This window comes from Schistocerca serialis, chromosome 2 (genome assembly GCF_023864345.2).
Source record: "Schistocerca serialis cubense isolate TAMUIC-IGC-003099 chromosome 2, iqSchSeri2.2, whole genome shotgun sequence".
Classification (NCBI taxonomy): domain Eukaryota; kingdom Metazoa; phylum Arthropoda; class Insecta; order Orthoptera; family Acrididae; genus Schistocerca; species Schistocerca serialis.
The window spans coordinates 1,091,876,079-1,091,902,200 of NC_064639.1; the positions used below are offsets into that span (position 1 = coordinate 1,091,876,079).

A 26,122-nucleotide genomic window follows, 5' to 3' on the forward strand; every position below is an offset into this window, starting at 1 on the left:
GGGACTTGATATTTTTTCGCAAAGCATTTCAAATTTTTCTTGCAGCAAAAATGTTACTGTATTGAAACCCACTTTGCCCCATGCAATCTATAAGAGCATCGGCAGATTACAATGTGGTAAAATGACTGACAAGGTCACTGTCTTCATCTCCACTTCACAGTCACTGTCCTCTTCTCTGTGTTGTTGTGAAGCAGGGGCCACATTTTCAGCATCACATGCATAAATCTTCTGTCACTTATTCAAACTTGCTTTGACATCTTCAAAACCATTTAAATCCTTTGTAAGATTCATTATTTGTGTAGTTGTTATTTCATCATCACTGAAACCTTGAAAATCAATTTCTTCTATGTCTAGAAGAATTTTCCTCCATGATAAACTAATTAGTGTATGTGGCTTGACTTCCCGTCAGACATTAGAAATCCTGTACTCGGCATCTAGAATTGTTAACTTCTTCCAGAACACCACCAAATCATCCTCTTCAACTAGCATTCTCGGTACCAGCTCGGTAGTGCTGTTTTACCCTATATAATTAATCCTGGTCCACTGGCTACATAATGGCAGTCATGTTACCAGATAAAAACTTTGTTATGATCAGACCATCATCAGATACAAGAATCCTCTCACTGAGATGTGAAGAGCATTGCCAAGAAACAGAACAGCCTTCTGTGGCAGTCCTTTCTCTTCTAGAAATCACAGTACAAAATGTGTGTGGAACCAGTTTTTGAAAATTTCACTATCTGTTCATGCTCCTAATTGGTTGTAATAATGCACAGGGAGATCCCTAGCTGCAACATTCTTGAATGCTTTTTAACCTTTTCTCATATTCTGATCGCTAGTAATTTCACTTTGTGGTTTCCAGAAGCATTGGCAGTGCTCAAAATTGCTATGCTTTCTTTAGATGACTTGTATCCAGGAGCACAAACTTCAGTGTTCAAAGCAATCTCATCATGCTTTTTCGGGCAGGTAGTCCAGAATTACAATCACATTTGCTGACAAAATACTAGATTTTCTGCTTATTCTTATAAATGTCCTAAACAGTCTGCACTGCCATAACATAATCAGCACTTAGATTTGCATGCAGTTTTCCCCTTCTCAAATCTTTCAGTTAATTCTAATTTTTGTTTTAATGTCAACACATCTTTCTTTCATTTCTCCGCCATTCTTTTATAAATATCTTTTAAATTACTTTGTTGGCTGTTACACATTGATTAACATCAGAAAACTGAATTTGGTTCTGATTTACGTGGTACAGGTTGACTGAAAACAATGGAAATTGTCTCTGTTATTATAATGGTAGTATTTTAAATGGCGGGTTGTTTAAGTTGCTGTTCGAAAGAGAAAAGTATTGCACTTTTTTATGCACAAGTAATCTACACATGAATACTCAGGACTACATTGAATTAAGTTTCACACTGAAGAATTATACTTCGGTTTGTGCCCAACATTTGCACAAAAATTCACATTATTATTTTTCAGCCAAATTTGCAGTTTCATCAATTTCATTGTCTTTTCACAGAAGCTTTCCACTTCTTCACCTGAATATGTGCACGCCAAGGAATGCACTTTAATGATTTTCAGGTGATACCTTTTGTTTACTTTTAAAACAAGCCCTGCTATTCTGCCAGATTCCTTATATCTGCATTATCATTTTTAAAATTCTTGTCTACAATAAAACCTACAACAACACTCTGCCTTCATCTCCTTGATCAGTGGAGCGATTCTACTTTATCTTGGTTTTATTATCACACTTCTGACAACTCTATTAGATCTCATTTTTAAATGTGTATAATTTGACAACAATAAACTATCTTTGGAGCCTAAGTTTCTCCAATTTCAATCCATCCTGGTGCCCTATATCCAATAAATGCTGGCCCAGGACTTGTACAATACTTCCCTGACTTCATGGAGAACCAACCATGCCTGTATATGGGCCATTATTATGATGGGGTTGCGACTCACAAAGGCACTTTAAAGCTACTACCAGCACCCCTCGGGAAGGAATCTGTTACTCCTCCTGTCTGCATGTAGTGCATTTCGCACGGTCAAATGTGACATCATTTTTCCAAGTGTTTGCATATTTTGTAACTGCGATGGGACTTGGAAGCCAGTACAATATTTATTTAAGTGGATGTGGAAAATTGCCTAATCAAATCCAGGCTGGCCGGCACAACAATCCCTGTTGTTAATTCACAAGGAGGATTTGATCCAGGGGTACTGAGCTTCTCCATGTCCTGGAAGTGGGTGCTTTAATGCAACTGATTATTCTGTCGTCAGGTTTCTACAATTTACTGTTCCTAAATTAAAAGATATAGGTGAGTTACGCTCTTGTGCTCTGTATTATTTCTGGTTATTGACCCAAACTTTCTGCAGCAATGTGGGGGCACGGAAGTAGATAGTCATGCCCCACACCCTACATCTGCTGCTTGATTTCCCTCAGTCCACTACAACAATGTTCTTTCATCCAGGCTTGAATATAAATGTCTCACAAACTTTCATGTGGTGGCAGAGCATCCGATGACTCTACTTTTCATACCAGGCCAAGGGCTGAAGATTTTGAGACGTGTGAACAGTGCTTAATCTTGGCAGAATTATGCTCACTACAATCTCTGCGCCGGGATGAAAGGTAGTGAAGCCATCATCAATCACTATCACTGTTTAAGAGTCAGTCTTATTTTTATGACTCATTATGCATTCAAGTCTAATCTGCAGGGCAATGTATAATTACTCTCATTACTCTGTCTGCAGTGCATGTTGATAAGGAGCCCATTCATATTTGTTAATCATAAAGCAATCAATCAAAATTGTTACACCTACTAATAGATACACAGCTTGATTATCTGGAATGGACATCAGGATCTATTCTAGATGGTTCTCTTAATTCTCACCTTCATTTAATTAAGGATTTCCCCACCCCCTGTCCCAAGTTCTTAATAGTCATCTTTTGCAGCCACTGCTACTATATACAAGATTTCTTATACATCATAAGACGTCAATCATGCTACATCAAACTTTGAACCAGCTAAATCTTTGCTCCTGTTAAAAGTGTAAATGTTCTTTTCTGAACTGTTAGTGGGAATTCCAGCAACAACTGTGTATATCACTAACAAGATTAACCCCCATAATTCATTCATTTATTACACACACATATTTTGTTCCACATCAATTGATCACTATCATAACCTCATCATTCCCACTAAGTGAAGCGACAACTGTTAAGCCAATGGACTTACATCCAGGAAGAATGTGGTTCAAAATTGCATCTAGTCATCCACATTTAGGTTGCCCATTGTTTTCCTAAATCAATTAAAGCAAACTAATCCTTTGACAAGTTCACTCCTTATCTCCTTCCTCATCCTCACCCTATCTCAGCATGTGTTCTGCTTCTAATAATACTGTTATCAGCATGACATGAACCCCTTACCTGAACACTTTCAGAAAAAGAAGTGTTTGAAAACTTCTAAGTATTTTACAATGTTTTGTATGCCTTTCAGAAATATATTCTGATCTCTGTTCAAATTTAGGCTTGTATGTTATGACTTTTTTCCTGTGGGATGTTTTCTGAAGCAAGGTGTTACATACAAAGGAACAGAGTGTTGTTGTAGGTTTTACTGTAGACAAGAATTTTAAAAATGATAATGCAGATTCACAATAGTATTGTGTTTCATTCCTTACATGTTTCCTGTCACTTTCTCTTGAGTGGGAACAAACATTGCACTGTCTGGCTGGGTTGGACTTCTTGTCTGTTGGTGGAATTATTTCTGGGAAATGGCACGCTGATAGCTAAAGGAGTCACTGAGGGTAAGGTGGACACCCTGAAGTTGGAGAGATGATGCGTGCATTGTATTCATTACAAATTCTTATCAAGAAGTTCCTCCTGACTGTATATTACAAATGAATTCTAAACTGTCTCAGAGACAATCTGCTTCACTACTCAGGTCTTAATTGCACACCACTGGGCACTAACTACAATCAGATGAAGCATATGTTACAGAGAAGGGGCCATGAGTGTATCTATGACAATTACACACTTGCACTACTACAGCATTTCCTACCACTTTAGTGAAGAAAGTAGTGGTACAATCAACACAGGCCTGTCTAAGAGGAGCAGAGCAACAGCTTACTAAACTGCACAGAAATTGTTACAAACTTCTTTTACATGCCACATATGGAACTTAGACAAACAGCAGATGGAAAAATACCCAATACATAGTGAGAAACAAAATGAACGAAAGGTACAAGAGTTACATCAAGACAGTATTTTGTGAACAATTTGGCATGCCCAAGATAGCTCAGGATAGTCTGTCTTACTTCTGTGTCATTTCTCGTTGTCTTCCTTTTCCATTTGCTGCAATGTTTAAGCAATGTTTTTCTTCACAAGTTGTATTCATATTTTTGTTTCAATAGATGATCTGAGAAGGATTTCAGGAAATATTACCCAGTTTTAATGACTGATGGAATGCCCCGATACGGAGTATGGATTTCATTGAAAGTGTCTGTGGATGCCATTGTAGTGGGGTGTACCTTGCATCTAAAACACAATGAGAGGTTTCTTCCATATTCTACAAACAGGTTTTCAATATCAATTTTCCAGCAGCTCATACACAAAAATAGTATCCCAGACAGCCCTATCCATGGTAAACTAGCCTTATAGGCATAAAGAATTTGGTGAAATATGTGACCAATGTCAATGGAGCATGGCCTTGTTTCCTTCAATCTGTGGTTACTTATAAATGTAACTGCACATCTACATGAACAGTTCACACACTAGGAATGTGACAGTAAAGGACTATCTTGTTACATTTATTTGATGCCAGAAGTAATGTAGTCTATCTGTACGAATAATAAAAAAGAGCTGAACATAGAAGTGATCAGCACAGAGGTTTAACTATGGTGAAACTATAACTATAGATACACTAACAGCAGCACAGCTCTGATTTATGGGAATGCACACATTACCTGCAATGGGAAAATGGAGTCCAATGGCAAATTGTTGATTAGATATGGAGCCCAAGCTCAGATTTGGAAAGGATGGAGATGGAAATTGGTCATGACATTTACAACAGAACTATCCTGGTATTTGCCTAAAGAGATTTAGGGAAAACATGGAAAACCTACATCTGGATGGTTGGCCGAAGATTTCAATCACCATTCTCCTGAAAGTGGGTTCATCTCTTAATCTGCATGGAAAGTTTTACAATAAAGCAAATACCCTGGAGAGAAGAGAAAGAAAGCTATTTTGTCAATATAAGGAGGAAGATCATATACACATAAAATGAGCAGTGATCCAAATCAAAAGAAAATTTCTTATGTAAACTGATGGAAATGTGTAACATTACTTTCTGTATATTATCAATTATTTGATGTGCACTACTGGATAAAAACCCCTATACACTTTTTCACGCTTTATGGTCTTACTTTCTGCTTACACCATATTAAATAATTGCTAATTTTATAAAATTACTGGTTACAGAAAATTTCTCGTCAGTGACATTTCGTCATTTAAATATTTTATTTCTGGCTGGTGACTTCCCATATAATGATACACATTTGCCAGTTTTTCTTTTCCATTTGTCCTTCGTGAATGAGAGGAGTTGCAATTTCTGCCACAGATAACATTTCATACGGACAGACCAATGCTTCAAAATTTTGTAACAAACACGTGTTACAGTGCTGTGCAGAAAAAGTGGAAATGAATGTGGCTCTATGACTAAGTGAATAACCATCAAACTATTAATACAAAAAGTCTGCGATATGATCTTCAGTTAGTCCTACAATTTTTTTCCATCACTTATCACTTGTTTCATTTCTAGCAAGATAATCTGGAAAAACAAGTTGCACTGTCGTTCAAGGTCCAGGTAAAACTGTATGTCTTCCTAGAACTGGCTGGCTAGACAGTTCATAAGGCAAACAGAAGGAGAGGGTATACTACCTCCAGTTGACCATGCCAAGTAAAGATCAGCAGTGTTCAAATCAACTTCAAGGCTGAGGAACATAACTACTACAGATTCAGGTCTGGAGAGAAGCAGCTTTTGAGTCACCAGCTAATATGCTGATCTTACCAAAAAACACAACACTTCTCGTTTCTCACAAACAACTGTAGATGTACTGGTCATCGACATAGTTATAATGGGGATATGATTAGTGAAGAAAATTTCACAAATATCAGCAGAAGGTGAATACCCCTACTTCGACTTTTAGAATATTGTCCACAGTCAACATCAGTGATACAATAAAACTTCATTTAACATACCTCCATTCCTTGATATCATGTTGAATTGTACCCTGAACCAATGTAGGTAAGGCAAGAAAATATTTTTATCAGGCAAGCCTAGATCATATGTGGTGTTAATTCATGTTCATACAGGTCTCTACTTAATGAGCAGGGGATTCTTACACTGAAATTTCTGACCTCTATTCACTTACGTAATTTGTGGCAGGCAAAACAAATCTGTTAACATTTTGGCAAGCAAGCCTGATCACAACTTGGGGCATAATGCTGTGTTTGAAAAACCCTGCCCGAGCATATCCCAGGTCGTGATTTTCATGAAGCGTGTGGCATCTATCGCTCGAAAACTTGACTCATTTCATGCTAGAACAATGTTCATATTGTTCCGCCATAACATCAAGCGCTTGCACATTGGCCTGAAACGTTACAGCAGAGAAGGCTGAGAGACGTCAGCCAATAGTATGCTGACTAGAACGACACCACAACAGAAGCAGCCCCTATATGAAGAGAATTTAATGCCACTCTGCCTAGCCACAGCCGCACTAGAAGACAAGATGGGATATAAACACTATAGCAGCAACTTGTAAACTGCATTATTTGCTTACATGGAAATTGTATATATTGAAGGACACTGATTATTTGCTTGTCACCATTTGCTTGCGACCCATCTTCGTAAATATGAAAAGTTAAGTATTGTCAATTTATTTTACTGTGATAAAAACCATTAATACAATCTGCTTGAATTGTTGTCTATCTATCAAAGAAAACAGCTGCCTAGACACCCTATATTATACGAGTGGGCAGAACATAACACATACAAGGTATGATTCAGAAGTTTCACGACTGATTCATTTCTGAGTAGGGGAGCGTGCGTGGACTGGATCCGCTGGGTGGGAGAAGTAGTGGGGGGTCTCAGGGAGCGAACTGATGCTGTGGCAGTTGCCTCCGTAACTCCGGAGGGTGCGCATCGCTTGCAGCATGAGTGCATGTCATTGACCTAGTGGAGCAGCATTATGCAATTAAGTTTAGTGTGCAACCGAACAAAACCGCCATGGAGACTCTCAGTATGATTCAAGAGGCCTTTAAGAAAGAAGCCATGTCCCGTGCAATGGTTTTCATGTGGCACAAACGTTTCAAAAATGGCCGCAGGAATGTTGAAGACGATGACCGCTCTGGGAGGCCATCATCAAGCCGAATGGATCAAAATGTGGAGAGAGTGCGGGAACCTTTAAACAATGACCGTCGTCTTAGTGTGAGTGCTCCGCTGCTTGAGGGATCGAATTTGCAGTGTCCGCCCGGTGATCAAGGACGATTGGATTCTCCACCACGACATCGCGCCCACTCACATGTTGTGCGTCGCCACCCAAGTTTTGGTCAAGTTCAGTGTGACAACACTGCCGCAGCCACCCTACAGCCCCAACTTGGCTCCAAGTGACTTTTTCCTCTTCCCCCAAATCAAGACAGACCTAAAAGGGAAGCGATTAGACTCCATCGACACCATCCAGTAGGCTTCGACGAGAGCCCTTGACAGAATGACGCCTGAGGCCTTCCAGAAGGGCTGCGGACAGTGGAAGATATGCTGGCAGTGCTGTGTTGATGCTGAAGGATCATATTTTGAAGAATTTTAGTCTGCTGTACTTAAATGTCCAATAAATCTCTAGTTCTGAGTTAAATTTTGAAACTTTTGAATCACACCCTGTATGTCTCACAATCTGTCCCTTGATAGATGCTGCCTTCTGTCGTCCATTTTCAGAACCACTTTTAAAGAAACAGCAGCAAATGTAAGAGCTCCTGCTGTAACAGACTGAAAGCCAATGTGTGCCCACGTTGATACAAGTTTCATGTGTGTACTCGATAGGTTTTGCCATTTGCTTTAATTCTGCTACAAATAAATAACATTTGAACAAGAAAGTTTGGAAGTTTGAGAGGAAGAATTCAATGATCCTTGATTGGAGGGAGTGGGAACTTTCTGAAGGCAATTCATATTTGGGTAAGCTGCAGTCTGCTACATTTTTGCTTCAGATACTGATGCTGTAATATATTTTATTCTCATAATCTCACTTTTCTACACGTGAATCTCATGGCAAAGCAGCATCCAACTCAAGTTTCTCAGGTTTGTTTGGAGAACAAAGACATGTGCAACTGATCAAGCGTTCACCCCCCCCCCCCCCCCCCAACAATTATGCTTTCTGTTGTCATTAGGTCTACTGTAAAATTTGTAATCTGTCAGTGAACTAAAATAAATATGAAAAATGAGCTGAAGCAACAAATGAAAATTTGTACCAAGGCTTGGATTCGAACTCAGGTCTCCTGCCAAGTAGGCAGATCCAGCAGCTACTATGACACCCTGGTACAGTGGCTCCAAATTCCCATTCATGCCTCAGCGCACTTCGTATCCCCCGAAACTCAACAGCACTGCAGAGGCTCTCTAACTGTGTTGGAAAAGCACCTCCACATTAAACGAAATGGGGGGGTGGGGGTGGTATAGGTGCTTTAATCAAGTTCATTTGATTGGGACTGAGGGATGGTTTAAAGGCAACTTTTTTATGCTGTTATTGAATAACTTGAAAACTGCAGCTCCTAGCAAAAATGTTTCCCAGTGCAGAATTTAAATACATTAAATTTCCTACAGGAAAAGGTCTTATTCGTTTTTTGTTTTTTGTTTTTAATTTTTTTATGGTATACATTTTTTATGGTATACAATTAATGTTTACTGTTAAATGAGTTGGATTAATAACAACTATTAAATACGGGTACCATGTCAAAGAGCAACAGAGCGATATAAAAGAATAAATTGTGTTCTGGGGGTTTAACAGGGTAGAGAGGGAGTGAGTGGGAGGTGGGAAGGAGGCAAAGCAGAAGTGCAATGAAATGTAGGTTACTGGATTGTGGCCATGCAATTCTCTCCTTCATAGGTCTACAAATTGAAGCGCACGTAGATGATTCCGCACTATCTACCCCACTATGTCACAAGATGAAACTACAGGATTTTGTGTAAAGTTATACCAATCCAGTTCAGCTTGCTTTACGAATCACTGGTGATGCAGTGCATTGACATGCTCAGGAGTTTTTATTACAAAGTGCATTATCACTGTATAGAATACAGATATATGTTACTAAAAACACTAATGCAAGAAATGCATATAGACAGAATTCATGTAAATCTCTGCAAACTGTTCTATACTGCTAGAGGAATTATTAGTCATCTTGTACAGCAGCTTTACATTCTTCTGGGAAAGGCAGCTTCCACTGAGTACAATTAGCAGTTACTATAAACAATGGCTCATGACCGCAAAATTTGTAATTGTGATGTTGTCGGTGACCTTTGCAGTGTTGGTGGGAAAGGGATTGGATTGGAAAATGTGGACCTTGCTGCTGTCTATTGTTGACGGTATACTGTAAGGCAGTATCACTGTGTTGTATTCACTTGGTGGTGAATTAATGAGTTATCGGAAAGTTACTGCACTTATCACACCATTAATTGTATTAGTGGTAAACTGCATAAATTTCTCATGAATTGCTGGCACTTGTAGAGTGGGCTGCAGAGAGTGGAGCCACTTACCATACATCCACAATCACAATATATCATCCGAAGAGGGTGTGGATATGACTAATGAAAGGGGACTGATTATGTTCAAGACCATCACAGTAACCTGCTGTAATGCATTGCTTGACTTACACTGAAATATCTGAAGTTATGTAACACCTTGGGATCTACTTCTGTTGCAGAGGGAGACAATTTACATCTCTGAGCCATTTCAGATATTGGGAGAGCTGGAGCTGGGGTGATGCATTTGTTACACCTCATGCTGTGAAAATTATTCCAGCCAAAGGCAGTGGGGACAATGATATCGATGTTGTCGAATACATACTGACAGCATGTACACTGTTGACAGGCTCTTCAGTGTGGTAGGCAGTTGACAGATCCAGTTGCTGAATTTTTTTTTACATAATAGCCCACTAAGCAATGGCAAATAAGTACTCATTAATCAACTGACAATAACTCCGCTATGTAAACATGAGCTCAGTGAAGGTCTCCCCCCCCCCCCCCCCCCCCCCTGCTCAAATAAGAGAATTGTACTGGAGATGATGTGGAAGTATAGTCTGTTTAAACTGAAATACAAGCACCACTCATGGTGTGGAAGTTGCCTGTTCTGGAAGAACGTTACAGCTGCCATATAGAATGCTTAAGTATCAACTTCCCCTCGAGCACTGTAGAACAGTGAGCAGAAATTTATGTAGAGTCCACCCATTTGCATTTCTTGTGTTAGCATTATTGGTAAAAGCAAACAATGAAAAACTTCAGGTCGGAACAACAACAATGTAGGAAAAGATAGATTGCTACTTACTGTAAAGAAGACAAGTTAAGTTGCACACAGGCACAATTAAAAGACACTTACATAAAGCTTTCCGGCCATCACAGCCTTCATCAGTAAAAACACACACACACACACACACACACACACACACACACACACACACACCATTCATACACACAAGCAAGCACCCCTCCTGCACACATGACCACCAACTCTAGCATCTCAAGCCAGAATGGAACTATCATATGGGATGCAAGAAGCAGTCTGGAGGAGGCGGGGACGGGGAAGGGACAGTAGTGTACGGGTGGGGAGGGAGACCGATGCAGTCTGGTAGTGGGTGTCAGGACTAGAATACCAACAGGTACAGTGCCAGGAGGTTGTTTGGCACCGAGGTGTGGAAAAAAGGAGCAGAAAAATGGGGAGGAGCGGGGAAAGACGCGCAGACGCATTGGCAGAAGGCAGAAAATAAACAGAGTGGGAGACGAGAATGGGGAGGAGACGACAGGAGAGAGCGGGTGGAAACTATTGGGTGGAGAGTGTGGGGACAGTATGTTACTGTATGTTGATGGCGGGATAGTTCCTGCAGTGAATGTATCGTAAGGCAACTTCCATTTGTGCATTTCAGAAAAGCTGGTGGAGGGAAGGATCCAGATGGCCTGGTTAGCGAAGCAGTCATTGAAATAAAGTGTATTATGTTCAGGTGCAAGTGTCACAGGTGATCCACTTCGCTTTTAGTCACAGTTTGGCATCCTGTTGGATAACTGGTTGGTATTCATAACAATATAAAAACATGTGCAGCAGAGATGGTAAATTACATGTCTGCTTTCACAGGTGGCCCAGCCCCTGATGGGGTAGAATAAACCTGTGACAGGACTGGAATAGGTAGGGCTGGGTGTGTGGATTGGGCAAGTTTTGCACCTGGATCTTCCACAGTGATATGATCCTTGTTTCAAGGGGTTGGGATTAGGCGTGGTATGGGGATGGACTAGGATGTTGTGGAGGTTGGTTGGGTGAAGGAATACCACTTTAGGAGGGGTGGGAAGAGTCTCAGGTAGGATGTCTCTCATTTCAGAGCATGATGATAGGTAATCAATGCCCTGGCAAAGGATGTGGTTCAGTTGTCCCAGTCCAGGTGGTACAGGGTGATGAAGGAGACACTCCTTTTTGGCTTGGGAGTGGTGGGAGGACTGGGGATGTGTGGGAAAATGGCAGGGGAGATCTGTTTGCAGACTAGGTCCGCGAATAATACCTGTCTGTGAAGGTCTTGGTGGCTACTGAGCAAGTGAGTTTTTGTCATTGCAAATATACTGTCCCTGGGTGGTCAGGCTGTATGGGTGGGATTTTTTGGTGTGAAAGGGATGAAGACTGTCAAAATGCAAGTATTATTGGTGATTTGTGGGTTTAATGTGGACAGAGTTGCAGATGGGACCATCAGAGAGGAGGAGGTAAACATCTAGGAAGATGGCATGCTGGTTGAGGAGGAAGATGTGAAGCAGATGGGAGAGATGATGTTGAGGTTGTAAGGGAATGAAGACAAGGTGTCTTGGCCCTGAGTCTACATCATACAGATTTCATCAATGAACCTGAACCAGACAAGGGGGTTTGATGTTTTGGGAGGGTAAAATGGTTGCGTCTAGATGGACCATAAAAAGGTTGGCATAGGAGGGTGGCTTGTGGGTGCCCATGGCTGTACCATGCATTTGTTTAAATACCCTCTCTTTAAATGAGAAGTAGCTGTGCATTAGGATAAAGTTATTAGAGTGTACAAGGAATGAGGCAGTTGTTTTGGAGTCTGAAGGACATCGGGAAGAGTAGCGTTCAATAGTGGTAAGATCATAGCCTTAAGGAAAGTTGATGTATAGGGAGGTGGTGTCAACAGTGATAAGTAGAGATTCAGGAGTAAAGGAGTGGGGATGCTAGAGAGCCATTGAAGGAAGTGGTTGGTGTGTCTGACATGGGAGACCCCATTGTGGCTTGTTATTGTGCCCCGACCGAAAAAATTTCGGCCCTCATTGACTAACACTTCCAACCAAATGCCCGTAATCTAGCCTCCCACTCAGGGTCAAGGCAACCTGTCATTGTTCCTTCACAACCTCAACACCTTCTCTCCCAGCCACTTCATGTGGCTCTCCTCAACCCAGCATACCATCTTCCTAGATGTTGACCTCTTGCTCTCTGCACTTTCATCCACATTAAACTCACTAACAGTACCTGCATTCTGACAGCTGTCATCCCTTTCACATCAAAAAATCCCTTCCATATTGCCTGGCCACTCAGGGACAGTGTATCCGCAGTGACAAAAACTCCCTTGCTCAGTAAACTTACGGTTTCACCAAAGCCTTCACAGACGGGCACTATCCCTTGAGACCTAGTCCACAAATAGATCTCCCCTTCCATTTCCCCTCACATCCCCAACCCTTCCACCACCCCCAAGAACCAGCCACAAAGGAGTGTCCCCTTCACCACCCAGTACCACCCTGGGCAGGATCAACTGTACCACATCCCTCGTCAGGGCTTTGATTATCTATCGTCATGTTGTGAAATTAGAGACATCCTACCTGAAATAGTATCCATCCCTTCTAAAGTGCTGTTCCGTCACCTGCCCAACCTCCACAACATCCTAGTCCATCCCTATGCCACTCCCAGTCCTTGCCACAAGGATCGTTTTCCTGTGGAAGACCCAGGTGCAAGACCTGCACAATCCACCCAGCCATCATTTCCCATTCCAGTCCTGTCACGTGTTTATCCTACCCCATCAGGGTCTGGGCCACCTGTGAAAGTAGCCATGTCATTTACCAACTCTGCAGCAACCATTGCACATCTTTTTATATTGTTATGATTACCAACCAGCTGTCCACCAGGATGAAAGGCTAGTGCTAAACTGTGCCCAAGAGCAGAGTGGATCACCCTGTGGCAAAACACGCAGCTTAACATCACACACTTTATTTCAATAGCTGATTCACTACCTGAGCCACTGGATCCTTCCCTCCACCACCAGCTTTTCTCAATTGCGCAATCTCTGCACCCATAATTATTCTGGCCTCAACCTATGGTAACATACAGTCTCTGTTCATTTTTCCCCCCCTCCCTGTCCCACAACCTCCTGACACTGTACCTGTTGGCATTCTAGTCCCGACACACACTACCAGACAGTGTCTGTCTCTCCCTCCACCTGTACACTACTACTATTCCCCACCCCCTCCAGACTGCTGCTTGCGCCCCACATGATAGTTGCATTCCGGCCTGAGATGATGGAGTTGGCAGCCATGTGTGCACGAGGTGTGCTTGCTTTGTGTGTGTGTGTGTGTGTGTGTGTGTGTTCTGTGATGAAGGCTGTGGCTGAAAGCTTTATGAAAGTAGCTTTTAATTGTGCCAGTCTGTAACTTAACGTGTCTTCTTTACAGTAAGTAGCTATCTGTCCTTTCTTACGATGTTAGTATTGCTGGTAACTCATATCCGTATTCCGCATAGTGTTTAATGCACTTTGGGGAAAATGAACATGTGCCGGGCACACAGCCAGTGATTCAAAAGGCACACTTCAGAGGGTCAGTATAACTTTGTAAAAAACCCTGTAGATACTTCTTTTGACATAGTGGGGTAGATAGCTTCAAGAATCAACTGTCCACTCTTCAGTTTGCAGACCTATGAAGAAGTGAAGTGCATGACCACAATTCGGTGACACATCTTACATTGCAGTTCTACCCTCTACCCATGCCCCTTCACCCTGTTACGCGCCCATAATACAATTTATTCCTTAACACAGCCCTACTGCACTTATACATGGTACAGATTTTAATATTTGTTCTTAACCTACTTCATTTAACAGTAAACAGTAATTTTATATCATATTAACAGAATCTTCCATCGGTTCTTGGTAGAACAACATTATAATAAATGAAAAGCACCAGTTTGCTTTTGTTCTACAATATTACTTTTATTGTTAACTGGTTTTCGGCTTACAAGGCCGTCTTCAGCAAATGTCTGAAGATGGCCTTGTAAGCCGAAATCCGGTTAACAATAAAAGTAATATTGTAGAAAAAAAGCAAATTGGTGCTTTCATTCAGTAATTTTATATCTTAAAACACTATTTATAATAATCTGCACTTCTGCATCTCCTGTATTGCGGAAACTTTTAGCCCTAAACAAAAAATGAATAGGACCTCTTTTGTGGAAAATTTAATGTAGTTTGATTTTATACTGGGAAACATATTTGTTACAAGCTGCTATTCAAGAAAAACACAAAAAAAATTATCTTTAAACTCCCCCCGTCCCACTAGTGAGGATTTTTGTTATGTTGTTCATGGTGTTCCCTTCTACCATTGTACAAAAATTTGTAACTACCTTACTTTTTTCCCCCTTTGCGACCTGTTTGGTATTTGTTGATTGGGTTAATGTGCCAAAAGGTCTAATTTTTACTAACTTCGCAGTCACACTGTACAAAAACAACTTACAAAGAAATTCCTTTAGTGAGCAAGCAATGATGTTCTATTCTCACGACTAGGTGGATCCAACATACTGTTTGTTATACCTGTAAGATTAGAAGAGGTTGCTGCTCAATAGCAAAGTTCATAATCGTCATCTAGGTCACACTTACAAGCCACATAACCAAGTGTGGTGGCAGGTAGTTCTGGTACCAGTGACTAATTCTCCCTTCCTAGCTGACTCTTCCCAGAAAGAGCTCACTTGAAATTCCAACAGTAAACCTCTTCATGATGAACAAGTATGTCTGCCACTGGAGTTTGTTAAGCATATCTGTAATGCTCACTCTCTCTTCTATCAGTCCTACATGGTAAGGATACCAGACTGATGAACAATACTGGAGAATTGGTCAAACAAGAGCCTTGTAAACCACTTCCTCTGTGGATGAGTTACAGTTACTTAAGATTCTTCCTATGAATCTCAGTTTAGCATCTGCTTTTCCTACCACTTGTTTTATGCGGTCATTCCAGTTACAGTTGCTCTGGACAGTTACAACTAGATGTTTATATGCACAAAATGTTATTTATTTACATCTAGGAACAACTTGTAGAGCCTGCACCATTCATCAATGTTCTGCAGGTCATTCTGCAAACCGATACTGTCTTCTGCCATTACTACTTTCTTACAGACAACCATGTCATCAGTGAACAGTCTTAAAGAGCTTCTGACATTTTCTACTAAATCATTTATAAATATTGTAAACAGTAATGGTATTATCACACTTCCTCAAGGTACTCCGGAAATTACCTTTACATCTGTCGATTTTCTTCCTTTAAGAGACACATTTTGATTTCTGTCTGCAAGTAAGTCTTGAGTCCTGTCATAAATCTGGTCCAATACTCTATAAGCCAATATTTTTTCACTAAACAACAGTATGAGCTGGGGTCAAATGCCACCCCAAGTCAAGGAACACAGCCTCAACCTAAGTGCCACTGTCTGCAGTGCTTTGGATCTTGTGGAGGAACAGAGCAAGCTGAGTTTCACAAGATCTCTGTTTGTGGAATCCTTGTTGATTTTTATATAGGCAATTCTTGTTCTCCAAAAATATTGTAATTCCATATTTCTTAATTCTACAACAGACTGACGTCAGCAATATAGGCCTATAATTATGTGCATGTGTTCTATGACCATTCTTGAAAATGGGAAATAACAGCACTTTTTTCCAGTCACTAGGTAACTTTTGTTGCTGTTAGAAGAGGAGCAAGTTCTTTCGCATAATCTTTGTAGAATTTTATAGGTATCTCATTTGGCGCTGATGCCTTTCCACTACTAAGTGATTGTAGTTGCTTCTATATTCCACAATCGCTTATCTCGGCATCTACCATTTCGATGTTCATACAGTGACTGAAAGGAGGGGCTGTGAAATGATCTTCCATGGTGAAATGAATTCGGAAGACCAGATTTAGTATTTCAGCCTTCTCTCTTTGAGTGCCAGTATGGTCACTGAGTGAATGAAGAGGATTTTCAACCGCTTACTGATCTGATGCAGGACCAAAACCTCTAAGGGTTTTCAGTCTGATTGGTTGACAAAATCACCACCACCACCACCACCACCAATAACAACAACAACAATGAATTCAGAAACAAGATGAGGAATGTACTCATATGGAGTTCAAACCAATTAAACATAGGACTATCATGATCAAAGCAGTGGAAGCTAGATTCTTTGTTTATCATTTAAAACCAATAAACAGCTCTGAACATGTCTCCTCACTATAAACCACGTACACTCATGAATAATGAAATTAGGACATCTACCTAGCACCCCTATCTACCCTAGACGATAGAAGTGATATGCCACAGCATAGACTCCCAGGACATCGAAAGTGTTGGGTAGCTATCCATGATCTATCTACTGGAAATCACAACACACAGGAAATGAATGAAGCTGGGTTGGAGAAAAGCACAGCTGACTCAAAAGCATCCCAGATATACTCAATAGGACTGTGCCTAGTAGCATGAGGTTGTATAAGAAGCCTCATGCCGAGGCATGTTCCTCCAACTGTTCTGACAAGTCAGGAGTGACCCCACACGTCCAGACAATCTTTCACCATGCTTTGACCATTCAATGAATATGTTCTTACATCTATGTACATTCTTACAACACGAAATGCATTTTTTGAATTACACAAGTGGAGTAGTGGCTTCTGTTCCCTATATCAAGGACATGGTTTTGGATAATATGATTAATCACTGGTTGCTGTAATCCATTATTGCATTGGCAATAGATCTGCTGTACTGTGTTCTCTGCAACTGTTGTTACAATCCGTAACATTTATGGTGACCCCTGCCATCAACACGATGTTCAGTGTGGCAGCTTACTATGTGGTGTAGTTTTCTGCAATCAATGCTACTCAGGACACACCCTTTCCATTGTTACAAGAGCAGTCTCTCTCCAACACAGTAAAAATATTTTCTTCAGGGAGGATACCTACCGCAGCACTAACTATCGTGCTGGTAAGGATATTGTGCTTACATAATATATCAAACCAAAGAGATTTTTAGTTCTGCTATATGTGAACGTACATCACACATCCATCAACTGCATATGAGTGGCTGCCTTTTCTCCTTTATATCAATTAAACACAAAAAATGAATTTTTCTGGTATGTGTACTTACAGCATTGTCTGGATGGAAGATATAGGAAGCAGGAGAATTGTCAACAATTACAACTTTTTGCAAATCACGTCCCAGTTTATTAAGATCTTTCACGTAATTGCCTCTATGAAACACACAAGACTCTCGAAATAATCTCGATCTGAAAACACCCCACCTATCCAGCAAGTCAGCCACAGGATCAGCATACTGAAAAAAAGAACACAGAGACAGTAAGGATAAATTAGATATTGGAAATTATACACTATTTAAAAATCTCTCTATATCTGCTTAAAAACCGATAAACCAATTGCAAACACTTTGTGTGTGTGTGTATTTTGATTAACAAATGTGACACTTCTTTGATATTACTTCAGTACAGTCTTCACATGGTATGTAACCTACATAAAAAACAAACGTCAGAACTTCGTAATTTTTCTGAATTTCGATACCTTGAGTGTCTCAATCTATTGTGGTCTCTTAAACTACATTTTTTGTAAGAAAATCTCCTGTATACACACACACACACACACACACACACACACACACACACACACAACAAACAAATGTGGTCTCTGATCAATTAATGAACTGTCATACATGGGTCACTTGAAGGAAGCTTTCCTAGGATCCATGTGGTGTCACCGCCAGACACCACACTTGCTAGGTGGTAGCTTAAATCGGCCGCGGTCCATTTAGTACATGTCGGACCCGCGTGTCGCCACTGTGTGATCGCAGACCTAGCGTCACCACAAGGCAGGTCTCGATATACGATAGAGCACTCGCCCCAGTTGTATGACGACATTGCTAGCGACAATACGGACAAAGCCTTCCTCTCATTTGCCGAGAGTTAGTTAGAATAGCCTTATGCTAAGTCCATGGCTACGACCTAGCAAGGCACAAATTGTAACAGTGCATGTATCTTACGAGTCTCATTTGTATAGCCAAGAGAGATGTATCACCAGGAATAAATAAAGTTAAGTATATTCCAAAGCTACGTATTTTCTTGATAGCAGTCATAACGTATCTTGTTCCAGACTTGACGCCAGTCGGCGTGTGTGTACGCGTGCCTTTCTTTCGGCTACTTCAGTGTGGCGTAACAGTCTTGTTACGTCACAACAATCCATAAACCTGCAGCCCCTGGTTTGGTTTAGATACAATGAAGACATCTATGCCGTATGGACTCTTAGTGACGCTGACCTGTTAAAAATTCCTGGAAGCTCCAAATGTATTTTCCAATTAAATTTCACATCCATTTCTGAATCCCACGCCAATTTTCTTGATGTTGATCTCGTCCTCACCAAAGACAAGCTACACACTTCAACATACTAACAAACAACAGTAATTACATTCTGACAGTTGGCATCTTTTCAATGTCAAACGTTCCCTCCCATACAGCCTAAGTATTTGAGGCAAACATATTTTTTCAGATGCAAGCTCTTTACAGCAAAACACCACCATTCTCACTTCAGCCTTCACTTGACATAAGTATCCCACCAGCCTAGTTCAAAAGCAGATTTGCCGGCCCATCACATCTAATCCTGGTTCTACTGATCCTTCCAAAAAACAACTAAGGAGTACACCACTTGAAACCCAGTATTATCCTGCTCTTGAATGTATTAATCAGCTACTTCAACAAGGACATGACCTCCTAAAATCATGCCATGAATTGAGGTCCTTTCTGTCCGAGGTTTTGTCCGCCACTACCAGAATGGCTTTTCATCGGCTCCCCATCTCTGCAATATCCTTGTCAGATCCTATGCTGCTCCTGCACTCATCTCCCCCCCCCCCCCCCCCACACGGCTCCTGCCCCTATGACTGTCCCTGCTGCAAGACTTGGCCTAAACATCACAATCTGTACCGGCCAGGTAACTGGCAAAAAATGTACTATCAAAGGGGCGAGCCACCTGTGAAATGACCCATCATATACCAGCTGTTATGTAAACACAGTCTGGTCTTTCAGATCAGCATGATCACTACCAAATTATCAGTTAGGATGAATAGGCATAGGCAGAGGGTCTATACTGACAACACACAATATCCTGTTGCAGAGCATGCACTACAACATGGCAGTCCTGACCCTGGTGCCTGTTTCACCACACGTCCAATCTGCATTCTTCCTCCATACATCAGTTCCTCAGAACTCTCCAGATGGGAACTGGCACTACATGTCCTCGGTCCTCATCACCACCTGGCCTTAATTTTTGTTAATTTATTTGGTCTCAGCATTTCTTCATAGTAACTATTCCTTTCTTCACTCTGTTTTAGTTTTCTACATCTTTCAGTATCTGACCTGTCTATTTTTCACTGTCCTCTTCCAACATCCATCACATACAATGCACTTAGCTTTTCGCTCTTATTAACTCATGCACGATATTTTAGCAGTAATTTCTGTCTTGCATATTAACCTACCTTCCACCTTTAAGCTTTCATTTTTTTCCAATCTTGCCCAGTGCAGTCCCCAACCATCAGTCTTTCCTTCTCATCCTGTCTAGTAAGTCTCCCTTGACCTGTGGTCCTTCAGCCCTCTTGCTTCCCCTTCAACCCTTCTGCCAGAAGAAGGAGCCACTGGCTCCGAAAGCTTGCATACATAACACTTTATTCGTGTATTCTTCTACTGCCACTTTTTTTATCTATCCAATTACATTACATACTGAGAACTGCAACTTCATCTGTATTATTTTAACTTACAGAAAGGTTTTTGAAATACAGTATTCTAAGGATAACTGCATCATAATGTGAATTTATTTAACGAAAGGTCAAAATCCTCGATTACCATGTCATGTGTACGTAGATGCAAGGGAGAAAATAAAGGTTTATGTACACAAGCACTCCAGAAATTATGCCAACCCAGACTACCAACTCTCTTGTTCATAAAGAAAGTGCACTTAGTGACACTTGATACTTTTGCAGAGAATCATTTTCATACATTACAGCAAACACCAGGATTGTGAAAGTATCAGATAATCACACTTGTATGGAAATAATCACACACAGCATTTTTTAAAAAAGGGATGAATGTCCAAAATCAATAAAACCAGTCGAAACAAAAGTGGTATTGTCAGGATTGCCCCAGAGAAGTGTGACAGGACCACTCTCATTCTCTATACACATAAATGATATGGTGGACAGGATGAACAGCAATTTGCGGCTGTTTGCTAACAACACTGTGGTGTGTGGAAGGTGTCATCCTTGAGTCACTGTACAGGGATACAAAATGACTTACAGGCAGAGGTCCCAGTGGTGGGATCGACTTTTTGAGACCATAGGTTAAGGTCCCAGGTATCACATCTGGTGGATCCTTGTGTGTGAGCAATTGATGACAATTTTTTTTTTTAAATTTTGCGTTATGCTCTGCAGCTTTAATAAAGAAACATTATACAAATTGGTTGCACAGAGTAATAGAGGACGTGCATTCAAATCTCATTGGGTGCTTTGAAATTTTTTATTTTTAACTCTTGATTGAAATTACTTTGATCATAATTTTTAATTCAGTTAACTGGTTTAAATATATATTTCTATTCCACTGTTACATCATTTTAATCACTGTCTTTAAGTTTTGCAATAGCTCTAATTTTTTCTTCCTGTAATTCTCTTTCCATTTTGAATCTTTGTGCATGCGATTTTAATTATTCCCATGTATTAACATAGTTTTAATTTCTTCCGTTTCATCATCCTACACTTCGTCCATGTTACTGCATTCATTATTTTTATTCTATCCACATCTACATCTATACTCTGCAAACCACCATGAAGTGCATATGTCCTATTTTACCAGTTATTAGGGTTCTTCCTGTTCCATTCACATATGGAGTGTGGGAAGAATGATTGTCTGAATGTCCCTGTGAATGCTTTATTTATTCTAACCTTATCCTCAAGACCCCTAGTGAGCAATGCATAGGGGGTTGTAGTATATTCCTAGTCATTATTTAAAGCCGGTTCTTGAAACTTTGTTAACAGGTTTTCTCTGGATAGTTTACATCTATCTTCTACAGACTGCCAGTTCAGTTCCTACAGTATCTCTGTGACACTCTCCCACAGATCAATGCTGCCCTTTACTATATGTGTTTAGTATTCCATTAGTCCTATTTGGAACAGGTCCCACATAATGAGTGATTTGTAAGCAATCTCCTTTGTAAATTGATACCCCAACATCAAAGGTCTGATATGCCTCATTTTGTTTGAATTTTGTTTTAGGTATAATCCCTTCTTTTTTTAAAAGCTTCATCTGCACTATTTCGGCCAGAATTCTACAAGAAAATTACATTTATGACACCACTGCACAGTCAATATAAAAAGATTATTTTGTCTTTTGTTTTCCAACCAACAGAATGGCATTTTCCAATGTTTCCATATTATGATAGATAAAAAAATTAAATTCCCAAGCAGAAAGATTCCAACTGGAAAAAGAATGATGGGAGGGATAAATGAGAGCAACTGAAGAAATTAATACGGCGATTAAAATGATGTGACAGAGGAATCTACATAAAGATAATACATTCAAGCCAATTAATTGAACAAAAATAATGATCAAAACCATTTTTATACAGATTTAAAAATCCAAAAATCCAAAGCACTTTATGAGATTCAAATCCACAACCCCTTGTTTATGACTCTTGTACTCATAGCCATTATGCTATGCATCCAAATTGTACAACGTTTCTTTTAGATCTGTGGAGCATCATGCAAAATTCCGAATTTTTTTTCACTGATTACTCGCAAATGAGTGCCAACTAGAGTGAATGGCTGCAGGGTGTGATACATGGGACCTTAGCCTATGTACCATATAGATGGTTTCGGGAAAGTTGATCCCACCGCTGGGGACCTTGCCTTGTTAAGACAGAATTTCAAGTTGGTGGGATGAATGGCAGCTTGCTCTAAATGTTGAAAAATCTAAGTTAATGCAGAGAAGTAGGATAAACAATCCTGTAGCAATCTAGCACAGCATTAGTAATATGATGCTTGACAAAGTCACATTGATTAAATACTAAATGGAAGGTTGCAAAGTGATAACAAATGGAATGAGCATGTGAGGTTGGTAGTCAGGAAGACAAGTGTTTGAGTTTGTTTTATTGGGACAATTTTGGGAAAGTTTAGGTCACCCATAGCGTAGATGGCATACAGAATACTAGTGCGACCCATTCTTGAAGACTGCTTCAGTGTTTTGGAAAGGAAGACACCAAACTAGTTGAGAGGTATGCTGATAGATATGTTACCGGTCGGTTCGATTAGCACGTAAGTATTATGGAAAAGCTACGTGAACTCAAATAGGAATCACTGGATTGAAGTCAATACTATTTTCGAGGGGACTATTGTGGAAATTTAGAGAACTGGCATTTGACTCAGACTGCAAATTGATTCTGCTGTCACCAACATATACTTTGTGTAAGGGCCATGAAGATAAGATGAAGAGAAATTAGGGTTCGATTGGAGGCTTATCGACAGTCGTATTCACCTCACACTATTTACGAGTGGAACAGGAAAGGAAATGACTAGTAGTGGTCCATGGTACTCTTTGCCTTGTACGTATGGTGGCTTGCAGAGTATGTACGTAGATGTATAGCGCATTTAAAATTAGTTGCGACCTTTGATGTTTGACTCAGCAGAGGAGACATGATGGGTTTGCCCAAGTAAAACCAATGGTGAGCCAACTTTCCGTACCAGGCCACAGGCAAATTGGATGGTATAGCGCCCTTGTTGTCATGCCATGGATACACAGTTTTATTTATTTATTTACATGTCAGGTTCTGTAGGACCAAATTGAGGAGCAAATCTCCAAGGTCATGGAACGTGTCAGTACATAAAATTACAACACAAAAATAATAACAGATAAAAATAAGTTATGCACAGGAAGTTGGTGGTGGGTTGGCGAGTGGGGGGTGGGAGGAAGTGGTAAGACAGAAAATGGAGGAGATGGCACAGTGCTACTACAGAATGTAGAAGTTAAAATAAGAAACTAAAGAATACAGACCACAGGTTATTGTATGCGGATAGGCACAGAAATCTGTTGACTGGAAAGCATGAGGTAATAAACACACGATGAGAATACAAAGAAGAAAGGTAACCACAGGGAAGATAAAATACTATTACATTACACAGCAGAACCTCATATTACTGAGACCACAATTCCGAAATTACAAAAGATCATTCAACATTTGAAAATTACAAAGCACCTGGAAGAGAGGAAGTTATAGATGAGTCCCTGTAGGATAAAATTACTCTTCAAAAAAGATACATTATCACTGGTTTAATATGGCCCAGGAAAAAATCCCAAGAAAATGGATCCTTCAAATTATCCAGGCTACATAATCAGGGATTAAGATGTGCAGCTCCAATGACAGGATCTCTGCCTTGCAGAACGTAACATAAAAGTCTTTGTGGTACTGGTATAACAGGCTAGTCTCATATTCAGAGGCAATTCTGAGAGAGCACAGTGTGCTTTTACACATGATAGACCTACTACATACAAAGAACAGTTTGGCGACTGGTCGTCTTACTTGCTTAATTATTTGGGATGTATGGCCACGAGCCAAGAAACTTTTTACTCTGACATTTTGTCAACAGCTGCGCTGGACATCATTAGAGATGCTCCTGGTTTCACTGAGTCTTGTCAACTAACAGGTCAAACATCGGAGAGGGACATAAATACTCTGAAAAGGGTGTGTTTTATCTTTGACAAGGATTAACTTTGTTGGTAATGTTAATACTTCTATCATGGCTCCTTGTCTCAGTATTAATTTTGTTATTCACTGACCCAGCAGAATAAGAACACCTCTAAAGATGTTCAATGCAGCTCTGAACATGTCAGAAATGAAAGGAGCCAATAAACCATGACCATATAAATCAAAAGACTCACAAGAAACTGACTGATTGATTGGGGGAGAGGGCCAAACATCGAGGTCATCGGTCCCATTGGATTAGGGAAGGATGGGGAAGGAAGTTGGTCGTGCCCTTTCAAAGGAACCATCCTGGCATTTGCCTGAAGTGCTTTAGGGAAATCACACAAAACCAAAATCGGGATGGCCAGACATGGATTTGAAACTTATTCCTCGCTAATGCGAGTCCAGTGTGCTAACGACTGTGCCATCTCGCTCGGCACAAGAAACTAAGATCTACAACAGAGTAGATATTCACACTGAGCCAACTGCATGAAAAAGCTTTGCATTAGAAGATTAAAAGTGATGCAGTTTCACCCCCCGCCTCCCCCCCCCCCCCCCCCTATGACTTAGCAGCTCCTTTCTCTACACCCATAATGTGCAGGTGTTTCCCAATGTCCCCATGCCCAGTCTTTAGCCCTACACTGAGTTTAATCTGTCTCCTGTTCGAACCCAGGATAAGAATTTCTCTTAAAACACGACTTTGGCGTTATTAGGTTGGCATATTTTTGTTTTTGGATCTTAATCTAATACTCTTCATGCTAACTACTTATCCAGCAATGTAGTTTAGTTTCGATTTAACATCACCTTCGTGAGGAGTGAGCAGGTATGCTCCAACAGTCATCGCCACTCCTGTCCTGGCCAGTCTATTAGCTACTTCACTGCCACTAATTCCTAAGTGAACACGGATCCACAGCAGGTTTGCCCAGTTGCTTTCCCCTTGCCCCACAAGTGCTTCATGGCATTCTGCAACAATCTTTAATCTCATTGGATGGACTCATACAGATTGAAAAGCTTCTTGGCTGTGTGGCCACGATTCTTGTAGCACATACGTAGAGTCTCCTCCTGCGTGAGCACTCTGATAGCAAATATTTCTGCCTGGAATACTGTGCTCAGCTTCCCTAGAAGGATTGCACTCTAGTTTAGGCTGTACTCCATTTAACCCAGCCCCAGTACCTTCACCTATTTTCGACCCGCCAATCTTTTTTATGGTACCATGATTCATTCTTCCACTGTTCCCTACTTCAAATTGTTACGTTGAAATTTTTATTAAAGCAGCTGGAAGTTAGTGTAGTCAGCTGGTACTTCCCAACAATTCCTATATTTAGCACATTCAATATACTGATGTGGGATTTTGGATGTCCTAAAGGTTTCCAGCTTTTAACCTGTATGCCCTTGCTGCTACCTTCACTGAAACCCAAAGCAGTGGGTACGCTACTACTTCCATCTGTTATGGTGAGGCAGGCCAATTCCTGCCATACGGTAGCCCCATAAATTATCACGGGTCTTATTACAGAGGTGTCTATCCAGAGCACATTCTTCGGGTTTAGACACTAGTTTTTACCACATGTCTTTCTAGTGCATGTGACAGCACCTTTTGCCTTAGAACATATATTCTTTATGTGAGGGGACCATGACAGTTTCACACCCAAGGTTATAGTCGCGCACAAAATGCTGTGGGTGCTAGATGCGCAATCAGCTGGGGAAGCACGGGGAATGCGGCAATGGCAGGGAGGTCGCTCAGAGCGCTATAGGGGAAATGCCACTTGCTGGAGAGGTAAGTGCCATTCTAAACTGAAGCCAACGATCAATTTTTTGTAAATATTAAGTGCCCTCCCCCATTTCCA

At 40.6% G+C, this 26,122-nt stretch overlaps 1 protein-coding gene across 1 annotated transcript in view; it reads right to left on the reverse strand.

Moving 5' to 3' along the window:
* Positions 1-26,122, reverse strand: part of LOC126458548 (phosphatase Herzog) — a 66,395-nt gene that overhangs the window by 15,769 nt on the left and 24,504 nt on the right. The window contains exon 5 of the mRNA XM_050095668.1: positions 17,644-17,829. Within this exon, the coding sequence (XP_049951625.1) occupies positions 17,644-17,829 (186 nt within the window). The remainder of the gene's footprint in view (positions 1-17,643; positions 17,830-26,122) is intronic.